Source organism: Chrysemys picta, chromosome 8, assembly GCF_011386835.1.
Source record: "Chrysemys picta bellii isolate R12L10 chromosome 8, ASM1138683v2, whole genome shotgun sequence".
Lineage (NCBI taxonomy): Eukaryota > Metazoa > Chordata > Testudines > Emydidae > Chrysemys > Chrysemys picta.
The window spans coordinates 13,064,044-13,088,228 of NC_088798.1; the positions used below are offsets into that span (position 1 = coordinate 13,064,044).

Genomic DNA, 24,185 nt, shown 5'->3' on the forward strand with positions numbered 1-24,185 from the left:
GGGGGAAGGGAGAAGGTAGCAGCTACACCAGCTTGGCACTGAGTCGTCTGGCATCTGCACTCAAGTTCTTTTCCCTCTGAACCCTAAACAAGGAATAAATCTCTTGCACTTCTCCCTCCCCTCCCAAGAAATGACAGGAATTAAGCTGAACCTGGTGCTTTGTTCTGTCTAGCGTTAAGGCACAATTTCCTCCACTGTAGAAGACACATTAGTTTGACTAATACAGGTAAGTGGGCTAGCTATGGAACTGACCAGTGTTGAAAGCCTGAGCTGTCATTGAGCACACCAAGCCTTGGTTATGCCACATCTGAACACAGTACAGGAAGATTTCATCCACATAAAGCACCGCCCCAGGGAATTGCTTAATCATAAAGACATTAAAAGCAAGGATTGTTCAGCATAAAGGGGTTTAATTTGCTCAACTAAACAGCAAATAACCCATCTGAGCATTGTCATGTGATTAACATTAAAGAAATCAAAAACACTGCAACAGATTAGTCTTAGTACAGGTTTCCAGCACTTACTCAGTTTCCTTACAGATATTAATCAGTTTTAATACAAGATTAGCCCCTGCCTACCTGGGCCAAAAGCACACCCTATGTTAGAGCTGTCAGGACTCTCAGATCGTTGCAAAGATCCAAGTGTGTGTGCAATATTTTTTTTTAAGCAAGCAAGGACAACCTGCTCGATTTTGAACTCTGGACATCTAAATCTGAGGAAAAATAGGAAACCTTTCCACTTCAGCTTAAAACTACGTAAGTTAGAAGGCTGGAGGGCAGAAAACATTGCTGGTCAGTAGGATGCTCAAAGAGCAGAAACATTTAATAAAAGCTCAAAAAAGGGTATGGAAAATTATGTGCACTTTACTGTGCTCATTGGAAGGTTTCACGGCTTACCCCAGGAGATCAAAATTGGTTTTCCTAAATAATAGGGAGAGCAGTGAAGAATTGCCACTGTGCCTGAACAACAAAACAGTAGCAACAGGGCCAGTTCTCTCTTTAGAGGCATAACTGCTAACAGCAGCATGACCCCTGGCAAATCAGTATTTTCTACTACCCTGAGGCATGCTAGGGCACTTCAGAGCCCTCTGACATCTTCCAATATGGTGTCTGCTGCTTTGTGGTTGATACATGAGCGAAGTGCATCGCTCCATTTCGTGAAGGGGTGAGATAAGAGAAAGCTCTCACAATGCTTAAGCCCCTGAGAAGTGTGGCGTAATAGCTTGCTTGGAGATCCAGATAGTCAGCGGTTAAAGCACCAGTATATTTCACACTAGTGTATTGTCTCAAGGTTTTGGACTCCTGCTACCAAGTCATTAACATGATAGGGGGCAGCCTTATGCTTGAAGATTAGTACCGGTAGTTTCTTCTCAACAGTGCAGAGGTGCTTTGCTTTTACTTTGCTGATTAAAACTCCCATCCACAGGATGCAGGCATCTGTCAGGAAGGGTTTTATTTCATTAAGAAATGTAGAGTTGCATCTTACATACCTGTTTGAAGCTATTGTGTCTTTTCTTTCTACAAAGAGGAAGACTGGGCACATATAACAACCAGTACCATATCGTTTTGTTTCCTGCTTTTCATACAAGTTCTTTCTTTGAACCAGCATAACTGGAGTACGCAGAATCTCACTGTTTTATGCATCATGCACAAACTGAAGTCAGTATCAGTGCAAAGTCTGACCCTCAGGCAACTTCCAGCTAATCCTACTATGTGACAAGCAAAATATTCAAAGAGCTTAGCCATAAAGCTAAGTGATTTTATTCTGCTGTAAGAAAGCAGGGTGGAGTAGTGCAGATAGCTATTACACCTGTCTATTCTTGTGCTTGCAGACAGCCAGGCTATAAGGGTGTACAATAGAATAGTGTTGAAAGTAATTCACCTCTTTCAAATTAGATGAGGTCAGCTTGTCCCGGGGCTGTCAAAAAAAAAGTGTATCAGGATAATAATCTATCGCTCATTACCTGAAGGATTGGCTATGGGAGAGTTCAAGGTAAGAGGATCAACAACATGACAGCACAGCTTTATGAACAATCTAAAGACTACACTAGTTTTCTGTGAAAGGAATAACTTTATTCCATTGACCAGGATTCCCAAGACTGTTCATCAGGGCTGCCTATTATTTTTTCCAGTGCCAATGTCTATGCATTAGTTGGACAAATCTATCCCCGAGAGCACATAGGCATGCGATGGCTGCTCGCTTACTGAACATATTGTAAGATGTATAAAAACATTTTCATCCAAAAGATTGGCAGTAAAAATTACAACATAGAAACACGTCACAATTTACACACACACAAAAAAAGCTACTTTTGTCAAACTATATTTAAAAAAAAAATCTTCAGCAGGTTCAAATGACAGCAGCTGGAAACCAAAGTATTGAAAATTATAGCCACTGATTTTGTACAAGCATGAGCAGAACCATGAAAAGTTTGTATTGATGTGGAACATACAGTGGTGATCTGAGCCATCTTGGTGCAGTTTTGCAAGCGATGCTACTTTGGCCTGCAGAAACAGAGGGCGTAGTTTCCATAGGAAATAAAAGGCATTTGAAGTGACAATTGATGCTGGCCCCAAGGAACAACAATGACATCACATCACTACTGTATATTGACTATTTCTGAGATGATTTTTGACCTGTTATGAAGTAGTAGGGAAGGTGGGGAAAGAGGTGTCAGTGAGAAATGAATTATTTATTCAAAATTAATTTAAAACATCACATTTAAAATTTCCCAGCATGTTATCAGAAACATTTATAAAATCTGCTCACTCTGCCATGTTTCAACGATGACATTGTTTTGAAAAAAAAATCCACTACAATGCCATCCTTATTTTGAACAGGCGGTTTCTGACATGGGTTCTCTAAGCTGCAATAAGTTATAGAGCTGTACAACGGAAATCCTATTGGATGGTTGCTTCAACAATGAAATGACTGGTTAATTTCAAGATTAGTGCACAATAGTGAAAAGCCATCTGCCAGTTCGTGTTTTGACAACAGTACATAAAAGTAAAAAGAAAAAAGGCACTTTTTGGCTGGTTGTGCCTTTGACTTGGCAAATGTATCCATTTTGGAGGTACGCAGGCACTCCTTAAGAATTCCCCCATTTCTGTGCATTTTGTTTTTTTTAAAGTAAGGCAGAATCCATAAATAAAGGCAAAAGCAGTGCAGACAATGTGACAAACTGAAAATGCAAAATGTACAAATAGGAAAACTCAATTGGCACAAAAGAAGCTAGTATCCCGAGCTACTAGAAATGACTGAATTGCATTCAACATGGAAAACAAAACTCTGGCTCATGTAGTTCAACTGGTTTCCAGTTATTTATGAGCTAATAAACCTAGCTGTGGTATTTTAAATGTTGCCTGGTCAAGTGAAAATACAAAGCCAAATCGTTCTTTCCCTGCATTAAAATTATTATAAAATCCACACAAAAATGTCTCCAACTCACTCAAGGAATTATTCATCATATACAACCAATACCAACTTTCTCAGTAACTTCAAAGCATAAGCAAATGATTGCAGATCACATGATTAAGACTACAGTTTATTCAATATGTCTCCAAGTCTTAAAGAGATGATTTAATGGAGTCAAACTGCAACAATTCAATCTTAAAGTGCTTTTTTTCTTTTTAAACATTAAACTTTTTTTTTAAATCCACCTATGTCATTTCATACACACCTGTTACTAGAGAAAACAAAGCTTTTTTATTGCTCTTCCCAATTTGACATCAGAAGGTTATCAGAAAAAGCTCACCAATTCCAGAGTTCTTGTGCCAAAGTCATTCTATAAGGAATCACAATCTTTCAGAGCTCTCTCAGTGACCCCTCTGTCAGGCGCTATACAAACCAGCGGGGAGACATATTAAATACAAAGGTCCTTGTGTAGACTGATTCTTAAACTAATATTTTACAATGTAAATGTAAGTCATCACACATCTTTACATAATTTTGAATATTCCTATTCAATATTATCAGAAAGATTAAAAATTTGCCCTCCATACCTAAAGGCAGACTGATTTTTTTTCTGTATAAAACCCAAAAGAATCTTTTTTTTGCAGCATCACAGAAAAAGCAACAGTTTTACATTCACTCATTTAATGTTCACATCATAAAAATTTCAACCACTAGCTTTTTTTGTATTTGATAAAATCTTCTTGACAAACTTTTATCCTGTCTGGACAATCACATTAGCTACCGCAGGAGTTCTTTGCAGCATTAAAGTTCCTAAACCTCCACAGATGAAGAATGCTTTGAACTCCGAAGGAAACAAACTTCTTCAGGGTTGCCACAGATTCTTATAAAGCATTCGCTCTCCAGACTCCTCTGAAGGTATAAGCGATGGGACTCCAGTTTCAAAAAGGGGCCAGGCATTAAATATTTCAGTTTAACTCTTGCTCTTGAGTTCGTAGATATCTTCTAAGGGTCAACGTCGTCAAGGTCACTTTTAGGCTCACCAATCATCATGGGAGACTCCGAGCCCTTTCAACACACAAAAATAATGATGGTAGTACACACATTGTTCTTTGAAAGATATACAGCGAAACGTTAGCACCTTGATTGCAGTCAGGGTTATTTTGTCTGTATCACATCTTTAAAATGCAGTCAGTAGGTAAAGTATGCAGTACAGGGAATTCTTAGTATGAAGCCCACTGCTTTAATCATTCATAATGAATTCTTAACATGAGAGAGGATTATTATTATTTTATTTACCTGTTGTAGATACCTGTCTCCATTCTCATTGGCTGGACTACTCTCTGATCCATTACTGCTTCCTGATTGATCTTTCTCATTCAACAGGGCTGTGGCATATGCCAGCGTGTCCTAGGGTAGAATGGAAATTCAGGAGGTTAGATGCGCCATATACCCCATTCATTCAATGATCGTAATTAAAAACTCAACATCTGCCAATATTTATCACATGCTAACGGACCTGCCATAGTTTGGCAGGAAGTAACTGAGGTAACCACATGGATTCACTTAAGCGTGCCCGCTGTAGCCAGGAACAGATTTAAGATCCAACCTCCACAGGAAGAATGCACTTAAGTACACCTGTCTACAGTAAGATGCCAAGAAAATGGCCACTCAGTGAGGCGTAGGAGGGGGAAATGAAAACAACTAACACTATCTCTTGTGATTATGACATGTACCTGTGCTGAAATAGTGCGCTGGAAGGTTTTTGCAGTGGATGTTTCATTGGACACATTACTCTGTGGAGCCCAATAGTGTTCGGACATCTAAATAAAAACCAAAGTAAAAATTAACCCTGAGCAGCAGAAACACATTACATGTCTAAGGCCTGGCTTGTATATTCCACAGCAGGATGGGCCAAAAGTCTATGGCAAGGTTCCCCAAATCTGCGGCATACCTGTGCAGCATACAGGAGAGCCTGTGTCAGCATCACTGAAACATTCTTATTTAATTCACTAAAAGGCTCCAAACCCAAGATGTAGAATATCAGTACAATAACACTGTTCTATTTTTATAGCAAATTTAATTTCATGCCTGTTACCAGATTTTCAATTTTCAGTATGGTGCAGTTTTTGCACTGGCAACACAACTGCCTTGTAAAAGCGGTCAGGGAAAAAGATGGAGAGTCTCGGATTCTGGAATAGCAATGATACCCCATGAAGTGCTCACAGAGAGACCGTGGCCTAAACTGGACTGTGGAAGCAGAACATGGACTGGGTCTACTGAACTTCACACTTAAGCGTCTTTGAGTACTGGAGAGCCATTACCAGGCCTGCATTAGCTGGGAGCAAATGGGAACTAGAGCTCCTAGCCATGGCAGTGGGAATTGAGAGGACAGTGGTGTCTGTTTAATGCAGACATTTTTCTGCGTTGAACCGCAATGGGTTGCAAGAAATCTCCGGTGGAAGGTGGCTCCTGGCAAGGGAAGGTTTCCATACTGGATTTTCAGTGTTGAACTTCAGCCTCTGAAAGCTTCCAAAGCTGGTTTTCCTCATGGGGAGAGACATTAGTCATGGGATCATCACTGATTTAAAAAAAATATTCTGATTTATAAAAACTATGTCCGAGTTGTCTTTACTGGTACCTATGTGTACATTTGTGTGTACACAAACCTTTCTATTTTAAAGTAAGGAGCCAAATAAAGTGACTTTTCCAAATGTAGCCATTTTAGCCATGTCATAATACTACTTGTGATTCCAGGAAAAACTTGCACTCTGTCATAATAATGATCACAGAAACCAAGGTGAAATTCATGCCTATTCCAAAAATACAGCAAGGGGAGATTTGAGCTTATAATTCGAGCTGGGCGAATGACTGATGTTTCATTTTGGCCAGCAAACCCAAAAAATCAGGGACAACATCCAGGTCAGTTTAGAAAATGTTTTGATTTTCCTGATTCGGGAAGAAAAGATCTGAATCCACATCTACCTACCTACCACGTGAGTGTCTCAATCACCAGGCAACAGTCTCTCTCACTCTCTCTTTAGTCCAATGAATATTTATAGATTTACACAAAGTGGAACTGTGGAGATTGACAACAGAATAGCCTAGAGCTCATTTGTTAGGGCACTCACCTGCTCAAATGAATATTTATGTAGTTATACAAAATGGAAACCTTCAACAGGAGAGACAGAGCAATCTACACAGAGTAGCCTAGAGCCAGAGGGCTAGGCTGCTTACCTGGGAGGGAGATCTGTGTTCAAATCCCTGTTCCAGATCAGGGATTCACACGTGGGTCTCCCACATCCCAGGCAGGTGTCCTAACTACTGGAGTAACAATTATAAATGGAAGAACAGACACACACAGACCGTTTTCTGAAGCTGACTGTGAAAACTTTTCCCCAGCCTAAACTATCAGGGGAAATTCGTGAATAGTTTTGGGTCAACAAAAATTAAATAAAAAAAAAATCACATAGATCAACTTATAATAGAAGTCTGGCTGCAAATGTAACAAGGAAGAGAAGACAGTCTCTCCATAATATTGCCCCAGCCAAATTACCTTCTTCTGTAGCCACTGTACAGCCCAGCTCCAATGATGAGAATTCTCCTTGAAATAATCTTTAGCAGCAGGGCACCTTGGAAATTGAGAGCATATTTATTATCCACAATAAAGGCAATCCTTTCTGTTAAATCTGAAATTCAAAGTCTGCTCTTCCTTCACACACATTACAAGAACCAAGTCAGTCACTGTCTTCTCTACATGTCATTATTGCAAACATGTTTTATTTTTTTGAAGACAATGCTATAATAAATTAACTGGCTTAGTGATAGTAAAAAATGTATATTAGATATACACAAATAAAGTTGAATGAAATTTACATCAGATAGTCCATTACGTAAGTAAGTTAAAGGTGAACCAAGAGCATATATTTTAAACCTTTAATTATTAACAGAATACATGATTAGATTTAAAAACAAACATTTTGAAATGGACTACAGCCCACTTCTTCGGATATGCATCTGAAGAAGTGGGCTGTAGTCCACGAAAGCTTATGCTCTAATAAATTTGTTAGTCTCTAAGGTGCCACAAGTACTCCTGTTCTTCTTTTTGCGAATACAGACTAACACGGCTGCTACTCTGAAACCTGTCATTTTGAAATGAAAGATCTGAAATCCTTCCTAATATTTATCTGCCAGAAACCTGCATTTCGCATGTAAGAATTGACAACTGCCTTAAACACTACAGAATGCAGCTCTCCTACTTTGGCTTTAGATGTTGGTATTATCTGTGGCAGGAGAAATCCAACTCAGCGACTAGTAGATTTAAAAATACCCCACATACAATTTCAATCCATCTCAAGGGAACCTAGCATCTCATTTTCAAGAGATCAAGTAGACTTCAAGAGCAGGCCTTTGAACTTCAACTGCATTACAGTAACCCAGCCTACAGGTGACAAAGGTGTAGGTAACAACATCCATATTAGCAACAGGGAGGTTTGCGACAGGCTGAAAATTTGTGAGGTTGTTACTATGGAGAGTTTAACATGAACTTTTCACTTTCTTTTACCATTACTTACTTCTGAGCAAGAGTAACAAGGAACTTGACACACTGATAGCAACGACTGCTGTCCACATGGTTACTATGGTGCATCAAGGCTGGAATGAGAAAAAAAAAAGTTATCTACCTTTTCGTAACTCTTGTTCTTTGAGATGTGTTGCTCATGTCATTCCATTCTAGGTGTGTGCGCGCCCACATGCGCGGTCAGAGATTTTTGCCTCAGCTGTATCCAAAGGGCCAGCTGTGGCGCCTTCTTGAGTGCCGCGCTCATGCATCAGTATGAGTATCAGGGGAGGCATGTCCACACAGCTCTGGAGGGGCAGGGCAGCCCGAACTGGATCCTTTACCCGATGGCCTTTCTAGCCCAGTGCCGAGGAGCTATGCTTCTTTGTTTTCTTTCTGGGCACCGGAGAAGGGGAGCAGTGCTGGGTGGAGCCTGGTGCTGGGGGTGCGCTGCTCACTGAGGCCGAGGTACTAGGAGAGTCTTGGCGGGATGGCTTGGAAGCCGGACAAAGGACAGCCTCCATGAGGAGAGCCCGCAAATGAATATCCTGCTCCGAGTCCTGGGTTGAAATTTTTTACAAATATGACACTTCTTCACATGCGATTCCCCCAAGCACTTGAGCAGCTGCTGTGGGGGGTCACTTACAGGCATAGGCCTGTTACAATCCGCACAGGGCTTAAACCCGGGGGACTGGGGCATGCCCTGCCTGGAGCAAAGTCCCTGCTGGGACTCTAACTTCTAACTCCTAACAACATTTAACAACTACTTAACACTAACAACTATAAACAAACGATTTACAAGGCCCTAAGGCTCTAAGTCAGAAGAAACGAAATCACTAGCCCTTGCTATGTAAGGAAAGGAGCTCCGACTAACCACCACAGGTGGTAAGAAGGAACTGAGAGGACGCAGAGCTGGCGGGGCCTGATATACCAGTGTATGAGCATGGCACTCAAGGGGGCACCCACAGCTGGTCCTATGGATACCGCCAAGGCAAAAATTTCCAACAACTGCGAACGTGGGCACAGGCCCACCTAGAATGGAATTGACATGAGCAAGCACTCGAAGAACAGAAATATTTAAAACATAATTCACACACAGTTTTGTGATACAAACAGCTACAAATTGGATTGAAAATATCAGGCTAAAGCAAAAAATTCTGGCATTTTATCATTTCATTTTATTAGAGCTTTCAGAAATGTTAGACATTTATAAAATATTCATGCTAACAGTACTAATTTTGCTCAAGAGTCTCTTACAGTGTATCTGAACCCTCCTTTTTGTCTAAACTAGATCAAAGTAAGACTTCAGGCAATTATTTTATGCACTGTACCTGGATTTCAAACAGCAGTTTACAGACAAGCTGTAAATCTCTGGTAATACTGTTATCTTCCTCCTATCCATCCTACTATAGATTTTTACAGGGTTCCATCTACTAGGAAGCAAATTAACAATCAAAGCCAGGATAAAGGACCCAGCTCACCAACTTCCAACTGGAGCTAAAACTTCTAAAGCAATTATCATAGGGGTAGCTGTGTTAATCTGTAGCCACAAAAACAACGAGGAGTCTGGTGGCACCTTAAAGCCTAACAGATTTATTTGGGCATAAGCTTTTGTGGGTAAAAACCTCACTTCTTCGGATCCGTGAAGTTTTTTTACCCACAAAAGCTTTTTTACCCATGAAAGCTTATGCCCAAATAAATGTTAGTCTTTAAGGTGCCACCAGACTCCTTATTGTTTTTCTAAAGCAATGTCTAACTCCTCAATATATAAATGAAAGCAAAATTCATCACCCAGAAACCCCTCAATGGAGAATGAGCAAGACTACAATAAGCCATTACAAGTCAGTAATTTTCCTATGTTATTAAATTTCTTGTCTCTGCATCCTACAATGGAGTCAGGGTGGATAAAAATAGGTTAGTTTTTAAAAAAAAATCAGATTGTTGAATTAAATAAAATACATTTTTCTTTAAAATAACCATTTAAAATTGAATTTGAAATTATGATAACTGGTAGTTCTGCATCCTCTCACACCTAGTTTTTATTCAGAAATTGGAAGAGGAAAACAAGCTTTCCTGCTTTTTCAACTCCCAACTGGTTTCTTAACTCTGAATGAACGAGTCACTGAATTGAACTAGCTGAAAAAGCTGCAAAGAAGAAAATATTCTCTCTGCCCCTACAAATAGCTGACAAAAGCTGGTTTAGCACTTCAACAAACTCTGTTCTAGTAGCTTCCACCAGTTCAGTGGTTTAATGTAAAGGATTTTAATGATGATTGTAAGTTAGGCCGTAACATAGGTTCCAAAGTATGAAGGACATGGGGACCAGAAACAGCCAGTTCATTCACTAACCACAGATACTTATGTTGTTTAATAAATCAGTTGGTTTTAAATGCAAAACATTGTTACTTGATTTTTTTCTTATGCATCAGCACATAAGATTGTTTAGTAGTTAAATAAAACTGTTTAAAAATTTTTTTTGGCGCATTTAAAGTCCAATTTTCATCCAGTTTGACACAAATCTTGAATTAAAGAATCAAGTAAATAAGAAACATGTTAGTCACATTTTCTAACATAATAAATGTAAAAAATATGAATCTGAATAAATGTATTTAAGCTCTATACTTGCTTAAATTTAAATATATGTATATAGATATAGCATATCCCCTTGGCTAGCTAAAGAGATACCAAATTTAGTATACAGGCTATATTTAGTTGCAAATCAGCATGTTTTAATGGTTGCCAACTGATGATTTAAATCAATTTGATTTAAATCTACCCTGAGCAGAGGTTGCAAGAAAGGATTCCAGGATCTGCCAGAAGCGGACTTGTTACCCAAAGGTTGGTTTGTATATGGCTTTGTGGTCTTAATAATAGTAGAGAGCACAGTAATGAAGTCTGAAGTATCTGAACAGTTTCTAGGAATTCCAGGTTTAACTTAGTTATCCTCATACCAATAGTAGGATCTTGTCCATGTGGCCAAGGAAAGTAAGATTTCATGACAAATGAAGCATGAAAGACACCATGAGGGGGAATGATGTTCAAACTCACACCTGAGAAGAAGTGACAGCCCCGCAGCTGTTCAGGTACAAGATCCTTGAACAAATTTTCCTCGACATCCAGACAGAAAAGCTGCACCACCCTTGGAGAATCTTACTTACAAAACCCACAGTGGTAGAAGATTTTCTTCCCACAGTTTCCAAGAGCTCTGTGGCAAAGTAGTCCATGTGGGTGGGGAAGGGCTCAGCAACTTGCTGACTGGAGAGAGCTCTTGGTAATACCATTATTAGAAGGGGACAGCAGCTCACATTAGAACCAAATCCTGGGATGGGGCTATATGTGTGTGTGTCATATCCCATATAGTAAGAGAAGGTTCTATCATTCCATACGAGATTAGGGCTGCTGCCTCCCCTCCCCCAAACTTTAGCTTGCAGGTCAGAGAAGCTTTGGGGGAAAAGAACCTTGACTCATGGAGTAGGGGGGAAAAAAAAGCTTAGCTATGGAGAGCCTGCATTCGGATACCAGCCCTCTGATTCGGCAGGATCAGAGCACCTGGAGATTACCTAAGGCCTGAATACAGGCTTACACACTTTTAAAGGCAGGATGCATGCATCCAGTCCTTGGTAGGATTATTGAATCAGAACAGGAGTCACCACATTCATAAGGGAGGAAGACTGGAGGAGGCAGCAAAAATACTAAGATGTGCAAGGAGGAGACTCTCTCCAGGAGTCTGTTTTGCAACTGGGTTGAAAGTCAACCAGCAAACAGAGAAATTCCCATCTCTTCCACTTACTTCACATTTTCTTCACATCTTTTTTTCCCCCTAGGGAAAGGCCAAAAATGTTAATATTAGTATATAGGTTGCTTCCTATATACTAACTGCTTTTCCTCCTGGTCTCCAGTGCAAGGACTACATTGCAGAATGGGGCTGGGGAGAGAACCTTTATGACAATACTGTATATTTGTGTGTACACCCGCCCCCCAATAGTTTGGGCCTGATCTGAACTCTGAATGGCCTTCCCTGATGTACATGCGCTCCATCCCTCTATCAGCTTAATGATTTGTTTTGTTTGGGAGAAATAAGAGTCCATTTCCTCCCGTCTATCACCATGATATTCTCGTGCTGTTTTTGGATAATATGTGAAATCAATTTCGTTAAGAGGTTCTTCAGTTCAGCAAGATATAAAAACCAATAGGTTATCTGGACATTTGTCAAAGGAAAGCATTACCACATTTCACACAATAGGCCTACTTGCCTAGCAATCCATTTTCAGTCTCAAATGCAAATTTGACCCTCTCTACTTGTAAAGGGTCTTCAATAACCTGTGAAGGAAAAAAAAAAAAAGGTTGGTAGAACTTAGTGTTATGTGAGAGGTACTTGCAAGGTGGTCTCCATTATAACCATGGTCTCAGGTTCTTCAGATTTTTGTGTTATAAATCATAGAATTGTAGGACTGGAAAGGATCTCGGGAGGTCTTCTAGTCAAGTTTCCTGTACTCAAGATACGACTAAGTACTATCTAGACGAGGGGTGGGCAAATTTTTTGGCTAGAGGGCCGCATCGGGTTTTGGAAATTGTATGGAGGGCTGGTTAGGGGAGGGGGTTGTGGCCCGGCCCCCACCCCCTATCTGCCCCCCCGGGACTCCTGCTTCATCCAACCCCCCCGTTCCCTGATGCCCCCCCCCCCCCGGAACTCCTGGCCCATCTACCCCCCCTCTCCCTGACTGCCTCCCGCTGGCCCATCCATCCCCCCCTCATTCCTGACTGCCCCCCCGACCCCTGCCCCATCCAGCCATCCCTTCTCCCTGTCCCCTGACTGCCTCCCACCGCCCCATCTCTCATTCCTGACTGCCCCCCCCTCCGGAACCCCACCTCCATTCAACCCCCCGTTCCCTGCCCTCTGACCGCCCCAACCCCTATCTACACCTGTGCCCCCTGACCAGCCCCCGGAACTGCCCTGCCCGCTATCCAACCTCCCCGCTCCCTGCCCCCTTACCGCACTGCCTGGAGCAACAGTGGCTGGCAGCGCTATGCTGTCACCACTGCGCAGCACAGAGCACCGGATCCAGGCCGGGCTCTGCAGCTGTGCTGCCCCAGAAGCTCGTAGCCCTGCTGCCCAGAGCATTGTGCTGGTGGCGGAGCAAGCGGAGGCTGCGGGGGAGGGGAAACAGCAGGGGAGGGGCTGGAGGTAGCCTCCCGGGCCAGGAGCTCAGGGGCCAGGCTGGATGTGGCCTGTGGGGCGTAGTTTGCCCACCTCTGATCTAGACCATCCCTGACAGTTGATTGTCTAACCTGCTCTTAAAAATCTCCAACAGAGATTCCACAACCTCCCTAGGCAATTTATTCCACTGCTTAACTACCCTGATAGTTAAGAAGTTTTTCCTAATGTCCAAAGTAAACCTCCCTTGCTGCAATTTAAGCCCATTGCTTCTTGTCCTATCCTCAGAGGTTAAGAAAAACAATTCTTCTCCCTCCTCCTTGTAACAACCTTTTATGTACTTGAAAACTGTTATGATCCCCGCAGTCTTCTCCAGACTGAACACACCCATTTTTTCAATCTTCCCTCACAGGTCATGTTTTCTAGACATTTAAATAATTTTTGTTGCTCTTCTCTGGACTCTCTCCAATGTGTCCACTCTTTCCTGGAACGCGGGCACACAGAACTGGACACAATACTCCAGCTGAGGCCTAATCAATGTGGAGTAGAGCAGAAGAATTACTTCTTGTGTCCTGTTTACAACACTCCTGCTAATACATCCCAGAATGACGTTTGCTTTTTTTTTGCATCAGTGTTACACTGTTGATTCAAATTTAGCTTGTGATCCACTATGACCCCCGATCTCTTTCCGCAGTGCTCCTTCGTAGGCAGTCATTTCTCATTTTGTATATGTGCAATTGACAGTTCCTTCCTAAACTGAGTACTTTGCATTTGTTCTTATTGAATTTCATCCCATTTACTTCAGAACATTTCTCCAGATCATTCTGAATTTTAATCCTATCCTCTAAAGCACTTGCAACCCCTCCTAGCTTGCTATTGTCTGCAAACTTAATAAGCATACTCTCTATGCCATTATCTAAATCACTGATGAAGATACGGAACAGAACTGGACCTAAATCTGATCTCTGAGGGACCCCACTCATTATACCCTTCCAGCTTGACTGTGAACCACTGATAATTACTCTCTGGGAATGGTTTTCCAACCAGTTATGCACCCACTTTATAGTAGCTCCATCTAGGCTGTATTTCCCTAATTTGTTTATGAGAGGGTCATGCAAGACAGTATCAATAGCTTTATTAAAGTAAAGATATACCACATCTACTGCTTTCCCATACCTCCACCCCCATCCACAAGGTTTGTTATCCTGTCAAAGGGCTTGTCTACACTGGGAAATTGTCGACAAAACTTTTGTCTTTCACAGGCACTTAAAAAAGCCTCCCCCCGCAAAAGAGAAAAGTGGCAGTGTGAATGCGGCTTTGTCGTCAGGAGCGCTCTCCTGCCGACAAATGTCACTCGCGGGGCTGGAAGTATTTTGTCAGTAAAAGTGCCGACAAAGTACTGAAAAAGAGCGTTTATACATGCTGACTTTTAGCGACAGCTGTGTGGTGTAGACAAGCCCAAAGAAAACTATCAGGTTGGTTTGATAGGATTTGTTCTTGACAAATCCACACTGACAGCTACCTATCACATTATACAAACATCACAATAGGTGTTTGCAAACTGACTGCTTAATTATTTGCTCCATTATATTTCCAGGTGCTTTCCAAGAACTTAAGATGACTAGTCTATAATTACCTGGGTTGTCCTTATTCCCCTTTTTATACGTTGGCACTATATTTGCTCTTTTCCAGTCCTCTGGAATCTCTCCTGTCTTCCATGACTTTTTAAAGATAATCGCTAAGGGCTCAGCTCTTTGAGTATCCTAGGATGTATTTCATCAGGCCCTAGTGACTTGAAGACATCTAACTTGTCTAGATATTTTTTAACTTGTTCTTTCCCTATTTTAGCTTTTGATTCTACTTCATTTTCACTGGCATTCATTAACTTAGATGTCTAAGTGCTACTAAACTTTTTGGTGAAAAACAAACAAAAAGTCATTTAATACTTCTGCCATTTCCACATTTTGTTATTGTTCCCCGCCCCCACTGATTAACGGGCCTATCCTATCTTTGGACTTCCTCTTGCGTCTAATGTATTTGTAGAATGTTTTCTCATTACCCTTTATGTCTCTAATTTAATCTTGTTAGGTGCCTTGGCCTTTCTAATTTTGTACCTACATTCTTGTGTTATTTGTTTATATTCATCCTTTGTAATCTGATCTAGTTTCCACTTTTTGTAGGACTCTTTGATTTTCAAATCGTTGAAGATCTCCCAGTTAAGCCAGGATGGTCTCTTACCATACTTCCTCTCTTTCCCATGCAGTGGGCTAGTTTGCTCTTGTGCCCTTAATAATGTCTTTTTGAAAAACTGTTAACTCTCTTGAACTGTTTTTCCCCTTAGACTTGCTTCCCATAGGATCTTATCTACCAACTCCCTGAATTTGGTAAAGTCTGCCTTCTTGAAAGCCATTAAATTTACTGTGCTGTTTTCCCTCCTACCATTCCTTAGAATCATGAACCCGATTCTCTTCAGGTCCAAAATGAAAAAACAAGACTTGTAGCATTTCACTGACTATTGCAATACTGAGTAAGTAACACAGCATACAATAGACTAAAACCCTCAGCTGAAAGGAGGAAAGATTACAGGATGTGTGTGTCAGAACTGTGACCCCCATAATAATGCCTTCCTTCAGTTAGGTATTTAAACGTAATCCAGCCTGCTTGGGCGGTGCTTCATATACAAGTCTTTACTCTTCACTTACCAATATCTCATGAAGTAACTGGAATATGTTCTTCAGTTCATGAGGGGGGGCAGTTTCCAGCTGGTTCTGTATGTTAGAAATACAAAATTCATCGGATGGTAGAATACACACCAGCATAAATTTGATATAATTCAGTAATAGTTCAAAATATACCAGATATTTAACATTCCTTGCTTGTAGTTTACAAAAAACTGTTAGAACTATTGATTTGAACCTTAAATCTTAAAAATATTTAAAGCCCTTGGAACACAACCATAAGTTCAAAGCCTGCAACAGGCCATACGCTGAAAATCTACTTTGATTAGCTTTGTACCTTGATGAAATGTAGCACGGTGAAGGAAAAGTGCTCATTACAAAAGCAGCAGTACACCACCATCTCGATGAGAACTGACAATGATCCAGTTAGCTCCCGTAACGCATGCATCACCTAATGGAGAGATACATATATCATTTCAACACAGCTATAGTGTTACTCTTAAAAGCTATAGTGTTATGGGATTTTTTTAGTATCCTTCAGGGATGTAATTTTGCTTCCTACCCCACGGTGGCCAGGTCAGTCCACCCCCAATAACATTCCATAACATTGCTGCTTTCCATCTCTGCTAAACTTGCCTTCAACAATAATTTGGCTTGCAGCCCACTTATGAGCTATGTTATTGAAATTTTCCAGTGTAAAAAGGCTGAGTTGATATTTTCTGATGTGTGTTCCAAAGGCTAAAATGTTTGTTTTATTTCTCAAGTGTAGTGGTATTTCAAAGAACCAACATAACACCAGCTTTTAAACACACAAGTTGTGGAGATATTTAGCACAATAGCTACCTCCAGTAAGTAAGGCTTCCCCTCAGACAGGAACAACAAGGTTTCCACTTCTTCATGGAGGGATAGAAGTGGACCTGAGGCAGTGATACTAAGAGGTGGACGCTGTTTAAAGACACCAGGAGCTAAAAGAAAAACAGAACACACAACACACGGATATAACACTGTTCTGCACTTCAAAAACCATCATCATTTCTGTGACAATGTTGGGTTTGCTGCAATCTCTGTTGACAGCAAATAGTTTCCAAGAACCTTCATCTCAAGTGCTGCACCACATACAATACGCATCACCACATAATCACTTGAGCACAGAAAATGTCACTAGGATGCTGACAACGTAATAAATGGTTCAACTTAATAAAGTGCTAAAAGACCACAGCAAAGGAGTTTACTTACATACATTAACCTTGGATACTTTTATCTCAAATTTTAACACAATCACTACCACCACATTCAAGTGTTACAACAGAACTTAGCACCTTTCTAGTACTTTAAAACCTCAGCCCCATCGCAAAGTTTGGCAAATTTAACAATCCTGTTCAGTACTGAAAGTTTTCTTTCAAATGAGGGAGGGGATGTCTCTAAAGTCCCACTTCAAGCACTGAGGATCCCAACTTTTGTCTTTTTATCCCTTCTACAGCACTTAGTTTAACAGGGGTGTCTTTCCAGCGGCAGATGGCTGGATACTTAACTGCTTATTTAACTTTACCTAAGAATTAAATATCCTTTTGAAAGGGTTGGAAGGGATATGGAAAATGCAAGCAAAGTACAAAGTTGAAAGCTGGTCGTGTCTGGTACATGGTCCAGACTGGATTGACATGGCTTAATTCACTCATGCTGGTAAAACTCTCTTGGATACGTGGATGACAGGGTGCTATGAAAATGATATATTCACACATTCCTAGAGTGCCAGCCATATTTTTAGTTTAGCCTGGTATTCAAGTATCTCTACATGTACACAAATGAAAAACACGTGGGCTCAACTGTACCTCACACACACACACACTTATTTTCAACGTTCAAGGTAATTTTATTTCCCTCAATGACGACAAAATTAGTTCCCTCCACAAATGTAAGCTCATCTCAGCAAAGTGCCATATAAAAACTGAAAGGTTACTCTTACCCACATTCCTCTGTGAGGAGACATCAGAGTGCAAAACAAGTAGTGCCACAGTATTGTGAAGGAATCCAAACTCCCGTGCTTGTGCTGAACTCCACCTGCGGTTCTGTTTGGCAAAGCATGGAGCAAAATATACATCACTCCCTACTTACATTGGTAGTAACACATTCAAAGCCAAGCATCTATAACTTTTTCCTCTCTGGATGCAGTGAAACCTTCCTGTACTACATGCAATAAAAACCCACTCAAACCATCACAGCTACGAAACATCAATTCATTCAGACAAAGGTGGGGTTTAAGCACAGATTTAAAGGAAAATGATAAAATACTCAGAGGAATACACCTTTTTAAACCTCATGAAAAGTCTGTCCTCTGACTTAAGCATATGAAAAATATGGGAATAGTCGACCTAAGCACACACGACATACATGCCATTTAGCTGTTACCTGGTTATTTTGCCGGTTGGGGCCAAGGAGAAAGTTGATCATATGCCTTAAAGCAGAATGTCGGAGAAGAAGATTGCTAGCCCTTATACCCTGCTGTCAAAAGACAGAATGCAAAGTTACACTGCTGTACAGATACAGAATTACATTTTGCAGGCGCAAAAGTAATTTGCTGTACAGGCTAGACTCTAAATTCCCTACTTACGAATAAGCTACATCTTCACATAGCAAGAGCACTGGATAAAGGATGCTTTATGAAATTCCACTTTAGTGGTTTGTAAGCTTTGTGTGGCTTTAAAACAATTAGAAACCATGCTGTGACATACAGCACCATCCTCTCCGCTATTCAGCTTCCCACCGCAAACCTTTCAGCCTATTTCTTTAAATATTGTCAAATTATTGCATTTAGACTTAAGCAACACAGGCAGGGTTTAACATGTATACATTGCTTGTATTTCTATACTCTTCTGTCCCAATCTAGTGTTCAAAAGCCATGTGCTTTACAGAGATAGGCGTTTTACTCATTTGAATTCTGGAAAGTTCTCATTACCACTGTTTTCTTAAATAGGTTATAGAGTATCCATAACCAGTTCCTTTTCTCATGTCCTTTTAAATTAAAATAATTTGAAAAGCTATTAGTTCATTTAGTTACCTTGTGTACAAAGTTGTTGAACAGGAAAAAGTACTGTGCACAGTTTTTACAGTTCTCGGGAACATCTTTATCCAACAGAGCAAGTAGCACCTCCATTAACTGATGTAGACTTTTTAACTGTCAAAAAGTAATATTTAAATTAAAGTGGCAATTGACTACTGTATAAATCATTTAAAACACCCCCTATTAAGGTTGAGGGCTAGTTAACATCACTGTGTTTATATTCAGATGTACTTATTGTGATGAGAACAATCGAACCAGGAGGACACAGTCAAAACCTGCTTTCCCCTTTCAGATGGTAATATTATGTACATTCTGAAAATGAAAGTATCAACTTTCAGCAGAACTTGCTCAGAGAAATGCAATTTGGCTAGCTTTGTCTCAGGGGGCCATTGAGCAGACTTTCCTTATAGGCTTAATTAGACAACTTCCTAAATGGTGGCGCAAAGGGGAGGAACATCCACCTCCCCAGGAGAGAGTTATCTTAATCCGTCACACAAGCATTCACTGAAAAAGTCAATATACAAAGTTAGGAAATTAATTTCCGCTGTGAACCGTAGTCTGGCAATTAAGTAACTTAAAAGCCCATCGGCAACGCATGGAAATATGCTATGAACACAGAACAGTGATCATATTTTCTCAATTTCTCTTACATCTCAAGGACAATTGCATGAGAGTAGGTCTAAATTAATCTTTCCCACCCGGAAAAAAACACTTTAGAAACTACTTCGTTTCATATTTTCTTGTGGTTTCTCCCTTGTGGTATTACTAGGGACAGTTGCATATAAGCAGGAACATTGTGAAAAAGCTCACCTACTGAGGTGCTCTCACCCAAAGTTAATTGCATTTATATTCACTCCTGGGTACTATACTATGCTGATGTCAGAGACTTCTGACGTCAGATAAGGAAGGAGAAGCAGTTGCAGGTAACACTTAGATTCTGAATGTGTGTGTACCAGTCTTGGTAATATCAAAAGAGAATAAACCAAAATATGACAAAGAATGATTTCCAAACAATGTTTTTCAAAAAAATTTTGTGGGGTCAGAGTCTCTTTGAGACAACAAAGCTGAATGTTATTTATATATTTTTACAGGAAATACTGTGTTTTAACTAAACTTGAGCCCTTAAAATTGATGATTGATTGGCGATCCTTCGATTTCGAGGATGATCTCCATCTCTACCACGGATTTACATATGGGTCCTGAGATGACTCAGGAGTCTGATCCTGGAACGTCAAATCCGCCTGCAGTAGGTACACATTTTGTGGCAGGTCAGAGGCCTGCTGGGTGCAAGTTATTTCTTTTTCCTTCCTCCTCTCTCTTTTCAACTTCGAGGGCAAGGCACTTCTCCTCGAAGTGGGCCACTGTCTGATGGAGGATATGGCGCCATTGGGGTCGGTTGGTAGCTTACTCTTCCCAGCTTGTGATGTCCACATCAGTTTTCTTAAGCTACGCTTTCAGTGTGTCTTTGTAGCATTTCCTCTGACCACCATGGGATCTTTGACCATGGTGAGCTGAGAGTAGAGGACTTGTTTTGGGAGACGAGGGTCTGGCATCCGCACACAATGTCCAGCCCTGCGAAGCTGGGGCATGAGGATCATTGCTTCCATGCTAGTGACACTGGCTTCAGCGAGGATGCTGGCGTTAGTGCAGCGATCTTGCCACTTGATGTGAAGGATCTTCCGGCAGCATCGTTGGTGGTATCCCTCCAAACTCTTGAGGTACTGTCTATTGGTCACCCAGGTTTCGCATCCATAGAGGAGTGTAGGAACAATAATGGTCTTATAGACCTGGATCTTGGTGACCTGCTGTAGATCACGGTCCATGAAAACGCATCGGAGCAATTTCCCACTGGATCCTGTGGTGGATCTCACTCTCGATTTTTGCATTTTGAGAAAGTTGGCTACCAATATAGCAAAAGTGCTCAGCTCTCTCCAAAGTCTGACCCTCGATGGTGATTTGTGGTGGGTCATGTGCAAGGCCTCAAGCAGATTGATCGAGCACTTTAGTCTTCTCAATATTCAGTGAGAGTCTAGGCTTCGGTAAGCTTGTGCAAGAAAATCCAGGACGGACTAAAGGTCATTCTCAGTGTCTGCGAGAATGACACAATCATCAGCATACTGAAGATCAGTAACGGACGCCCTGAAGACTTTAGACTTTGAGTGGAGACACTGAAGATTAAAGAGCCACCCATCCATTCTATATTGAATGTCAACTCCATTGGGGAGGTGATCTTTAACGAGGACCAAAATGACTGCTAAATAGATGGAAAACAGGGTTGGGGCAATAACGCATCCTTGCTTAACCCCAGTTCTTATGACAAAAGGTTCCATCTCAAGGCCATTACAGAGAACTGTGGCAGTCGTCTGATCATGGAGAAGCCTTAGAAACTTAATAAATTTTGGAGGGCTGCCAAATTTGGCCAGCACCTTCCACAGGACTTCACGATTGACAGAGTCAAAGACCTTTCTCAAATTGATGAAAGCCATATACAGGTCCCGATTTTGCTCCCGAGACTTTTCCATCCTCTGTTACCTTAAAATTAAGGTGCATGTCACTCCCCAGCAAACTTAACTGCTATTTACGTACAGATAGAGGGCTGAGATCCCATGATGTGTACCAGACATTCAAAATATGCAACTTGGGACTCCAAGACTGGGGTACACTGCATTATCGTGGCTAGAGGAAAGAAGCATGAAGAGATTCAAGAACTGAAGAACGACGGAGAATGAGGTTATTAAAGCCTTCTACTTTGGTCATTAATAGAGGTGCATGGTATTTTCTGGCAATACAGTGCCAGCTATAACGTTACAAAAATCAATACACTAATTCAAAATTAAATATCACTGACCTTATCCTGATAAAGCAAGGCACCGTCTAGAGTTTTTTCAAGAATGGTGGCAACAGCGATTCGCACCTCTCTTACACTGCACTCCAGCAGGAAAGTCCTGGAAAATACACATTGAAGCTGAAGGGAGCTTGGGATCAAACCTTTGGTTTCTCTATGCTACTACTTCATGTTGAAGTTTGGCATTTGGCATGTAAAAGGACAAAAGCTGAGGCTTGCGTTCATGCTTGCTCCTATTGCAATTTCCAATGTTTTAGTTTTTTAGAGCAGTGAACCTGCATTTGATCACTTTAAAAGACCTAACTGAAGTTATAGTACAATTCATAAGAGACAACTATACATATACCATCAACATTCTTCAATCAGCGCTTTTATACATAGCATACAGTATGGTTGCATAGCAGATTCCTAGCATATGTTCCAGGCCACTCAGAAGTGATTAAATGGGATCTTTCCTCAACTTCTGAGAGCTGGCACACTTTCCCCACCCAGTGGTCTTCACCAATGGATGATCTTATACACGGCATGATTACCATGCAATGTTCTCTAGCAATAAAAAAAATCTAAGCAGCAATTTCATAACAGCATAACTACCACCATCACCTCCTCTCTAACATTTTCCATCTTTGATTACACAATGGTGCCTTGGAAATGCCTAAACACTAGATATTTCCTTTTCTGATCAAGAACCAGCAAACTTACTTCCTGATATGAAATCCAAAATACCCCAGAGCATATAGGTAATTCAGAGAGAACTCTGTTTAAACAATAGTGAGTTGATGCAGAAAAACAAAAAGCCATTCAAAAAGTTAGGGGTTCTCTCACAACTAAAGTTACGGAAGGAACGTCAACCTTGAATTTCCTTGCCTCAATTAGTGATGATTATTATTGCTAGTTAGCTAGAAATATACTACAACGATCAGGTGATTCATGGGAATACAGTAGGATAGCTGAAGAGCTATTTCCTCAAAGTAATTATGATTCATCGTCTAAATATTTAATACAATTAAGAAAATGCTTAAACTTAGATCATGAAGCTTTCTAATACATTGGAATATGTGCTAAAAAGTTAAAAGAGCCTTGGATGCAGAACAAAATTTTCTTGTAATCCCAAAACAAGCCAGTATTAAGTTGTGAGCTCTCCACTCATTTAAACGGTAATAGCTACCAGCAATGGCCTGGAATTATTATGCTCAAAAGAGTTGCTGAAACTTTGGAATAGTGCAAGATAAACCCAACAATCTGCCAGGAGGATTTAATGTAAATGCCTCTAAGAAAGAAATAAACTAGGCTGAAGAGCTTTTGTAAACAACCACTTCATAAAAAGCTGAGAACTGACAAATAACTTGAGAATTCTCAATAAAAGGTATTCTGAAATAAGGCCCGACTAGCACATTTCGGGGGACTTTATTTCTTGAACACAAATTATCTCCCCCTTCTATTAAGTACAATAAAAGCTCTTTGATAACATCCTTCTGAGCAACCTGAACCATGAAATTGCTCATCTAGGGACTTCACTGTAGAGGAGTCAGTGGGTGGATGAACTTATTCAAAGAATATGCTCTAGCTTCTACATCTTTGTAAGAGAAACAAAATTGAGACTACCTGCAACGATCTTGGTAAATACATTTAATCGTGTTTTCTGTTCCCTTCCTCTTGTAGCACAAACAAGTCAAGAGCTCCACAATCTCTTGTATTTCAAAGCAATCACTAAAACTAGATTATTAAACACTGGTTTCTCCATTTACGTGGATATCACTATTTTATTATATTTATTGGTTTCTTCATGAAAAATTAAGCAATTAGATAATGACAAATACTATTTCAAACATCTGATTAAGGGATACAGAATATACTGAACAGCTCTTCTACTTTTATTAGTATGTGCCAAACCACACCTTTAAGAAATGTAACTTATATTGACTTGAGAGAGGAGATCGGTACTTACTTTACAAGCTCTCGTCCCTCTGATCCAACCAAATATTCAACTAGCCACTGACAAGCATCAAAACTTTTAGAAAGCAATGCATCAATGGTGGCAATCCATTCTTCCGTATCAATCCTTTAATGAAGCGAGACAGAAGGATAAGTAAAACAGCAGAATTTCATATCTGACTTTTTCGTGTCTGATAATCAATATCTTGTGTTTCTAGAGCAGGGGTGGGCAAACATTTTGGCCCGAGGGCCACATCTGAGTGGGGAAATTGCATGCAGGGCCATGACTGTAGGGCTGGGGGAGGGGGTTGGGGTGCGGGAGGGAGTGTGGTGTGCAGGAAGGGGCTCAGGGCAATGGGTTTGGGCAGAGGAGGAGTGCGGGGTGTACGAGGGGGCTCAGGAAAGGGGGTTGAGTGCAGGAGAGGGTGCGGGAGGGGGCTCATGGCAGGGGTGCAGGAAGGAGTGTGGGAGGGGGCTCAGGGTAGGGGGTTGGGGTGCAGGCTCCCTGCCTGCCCTGGCCCCGTGCCGCTCCCGGAAGCGGCCGG

At 40.9% G+C, this 24,185-nt stretch overlaps 1 protein-coding gene across 9 annotated transcripts in view; it reads right to left on the minus strand.

Annotated features, from left to right (window-relative positions):
* Positions 1 to 388: 388 nt before the first annotated feature.
* Positions 389 to 24,185, minus strand: part of USP24 (ubiquitin specific peptidase 24) — a 108,600-nt gene continuing 84,803 nt past the window's right edge. The window contains exons 54-68 of one of the 9 annotated variants that reach the window (XR_010589601.1): positions 23,654 to 23,767; positions 21,709 to 21,805; positions 18,858 to 18,974; positions 18,209 to 18,301; positions 17,766 to 17,868; positions 16,646 to 16,767; positions 16,140 to 16,253; positions 15,827 to 15,892; positions 12,223 to 12,289; positions 11,760 to 11,789; positions 7,986 to 8,064; positions 6,968 to 7,043; positions 5,148 to 5,234; positions 4,711 to 4,821; positions 2,674 to 4,479 (exon numbers count right to left, since the gene is read on the minus strand). Coding sequence is in view for 3 of the 9 variants with exons in the window: in XM_005284875.5 (XP_005284932.1) it covers positions 4,417 to 4,479; positions 4,711 to 4,821; positions 5,148 to 5,234; positions 6,968 to 7,043; positions 7,986 to 8,064; positions 12,223 to 12,289; positions 15,827 to 15,892; positions 16,140 to 16,253; positions 16,646 to 16,767; positions 17,766 to 17,868; positions 18,209 to 18,301; positions 18,858 to 18,974; positions 21,709 to 21,805; positions 23,654 to 23,767 (1,309 nt within the window). In the remaining 6 variants the exon portion in view is untranslated. Of the gene's footprint in view, positions 4,480 to 4,710; positions 4,822 to 5,147; positions 5,235 to 6,967; positions 7,044 to 7,665; positions 7,853 to 7,985; positions 8,065 to 11,759; positions 11,790 to 12,222; positions 12,290 to 15,826; positions 15,893 to 16,139; positions 16,254 to 16,645; positions 16,768 to 17,765; positions 17,869 to 18,208; positions 18,302 to 18,857; positions 18,975 to 21,708; positions 21,806 to 23,653; positions 23,768 to 24,185 lie in introns of those variants that run through there. The other 8 variants (XR_010589602.1, XM_024104934.3, XM_005284875.5 and 5 more) reach the window with 8 other exon arrangements.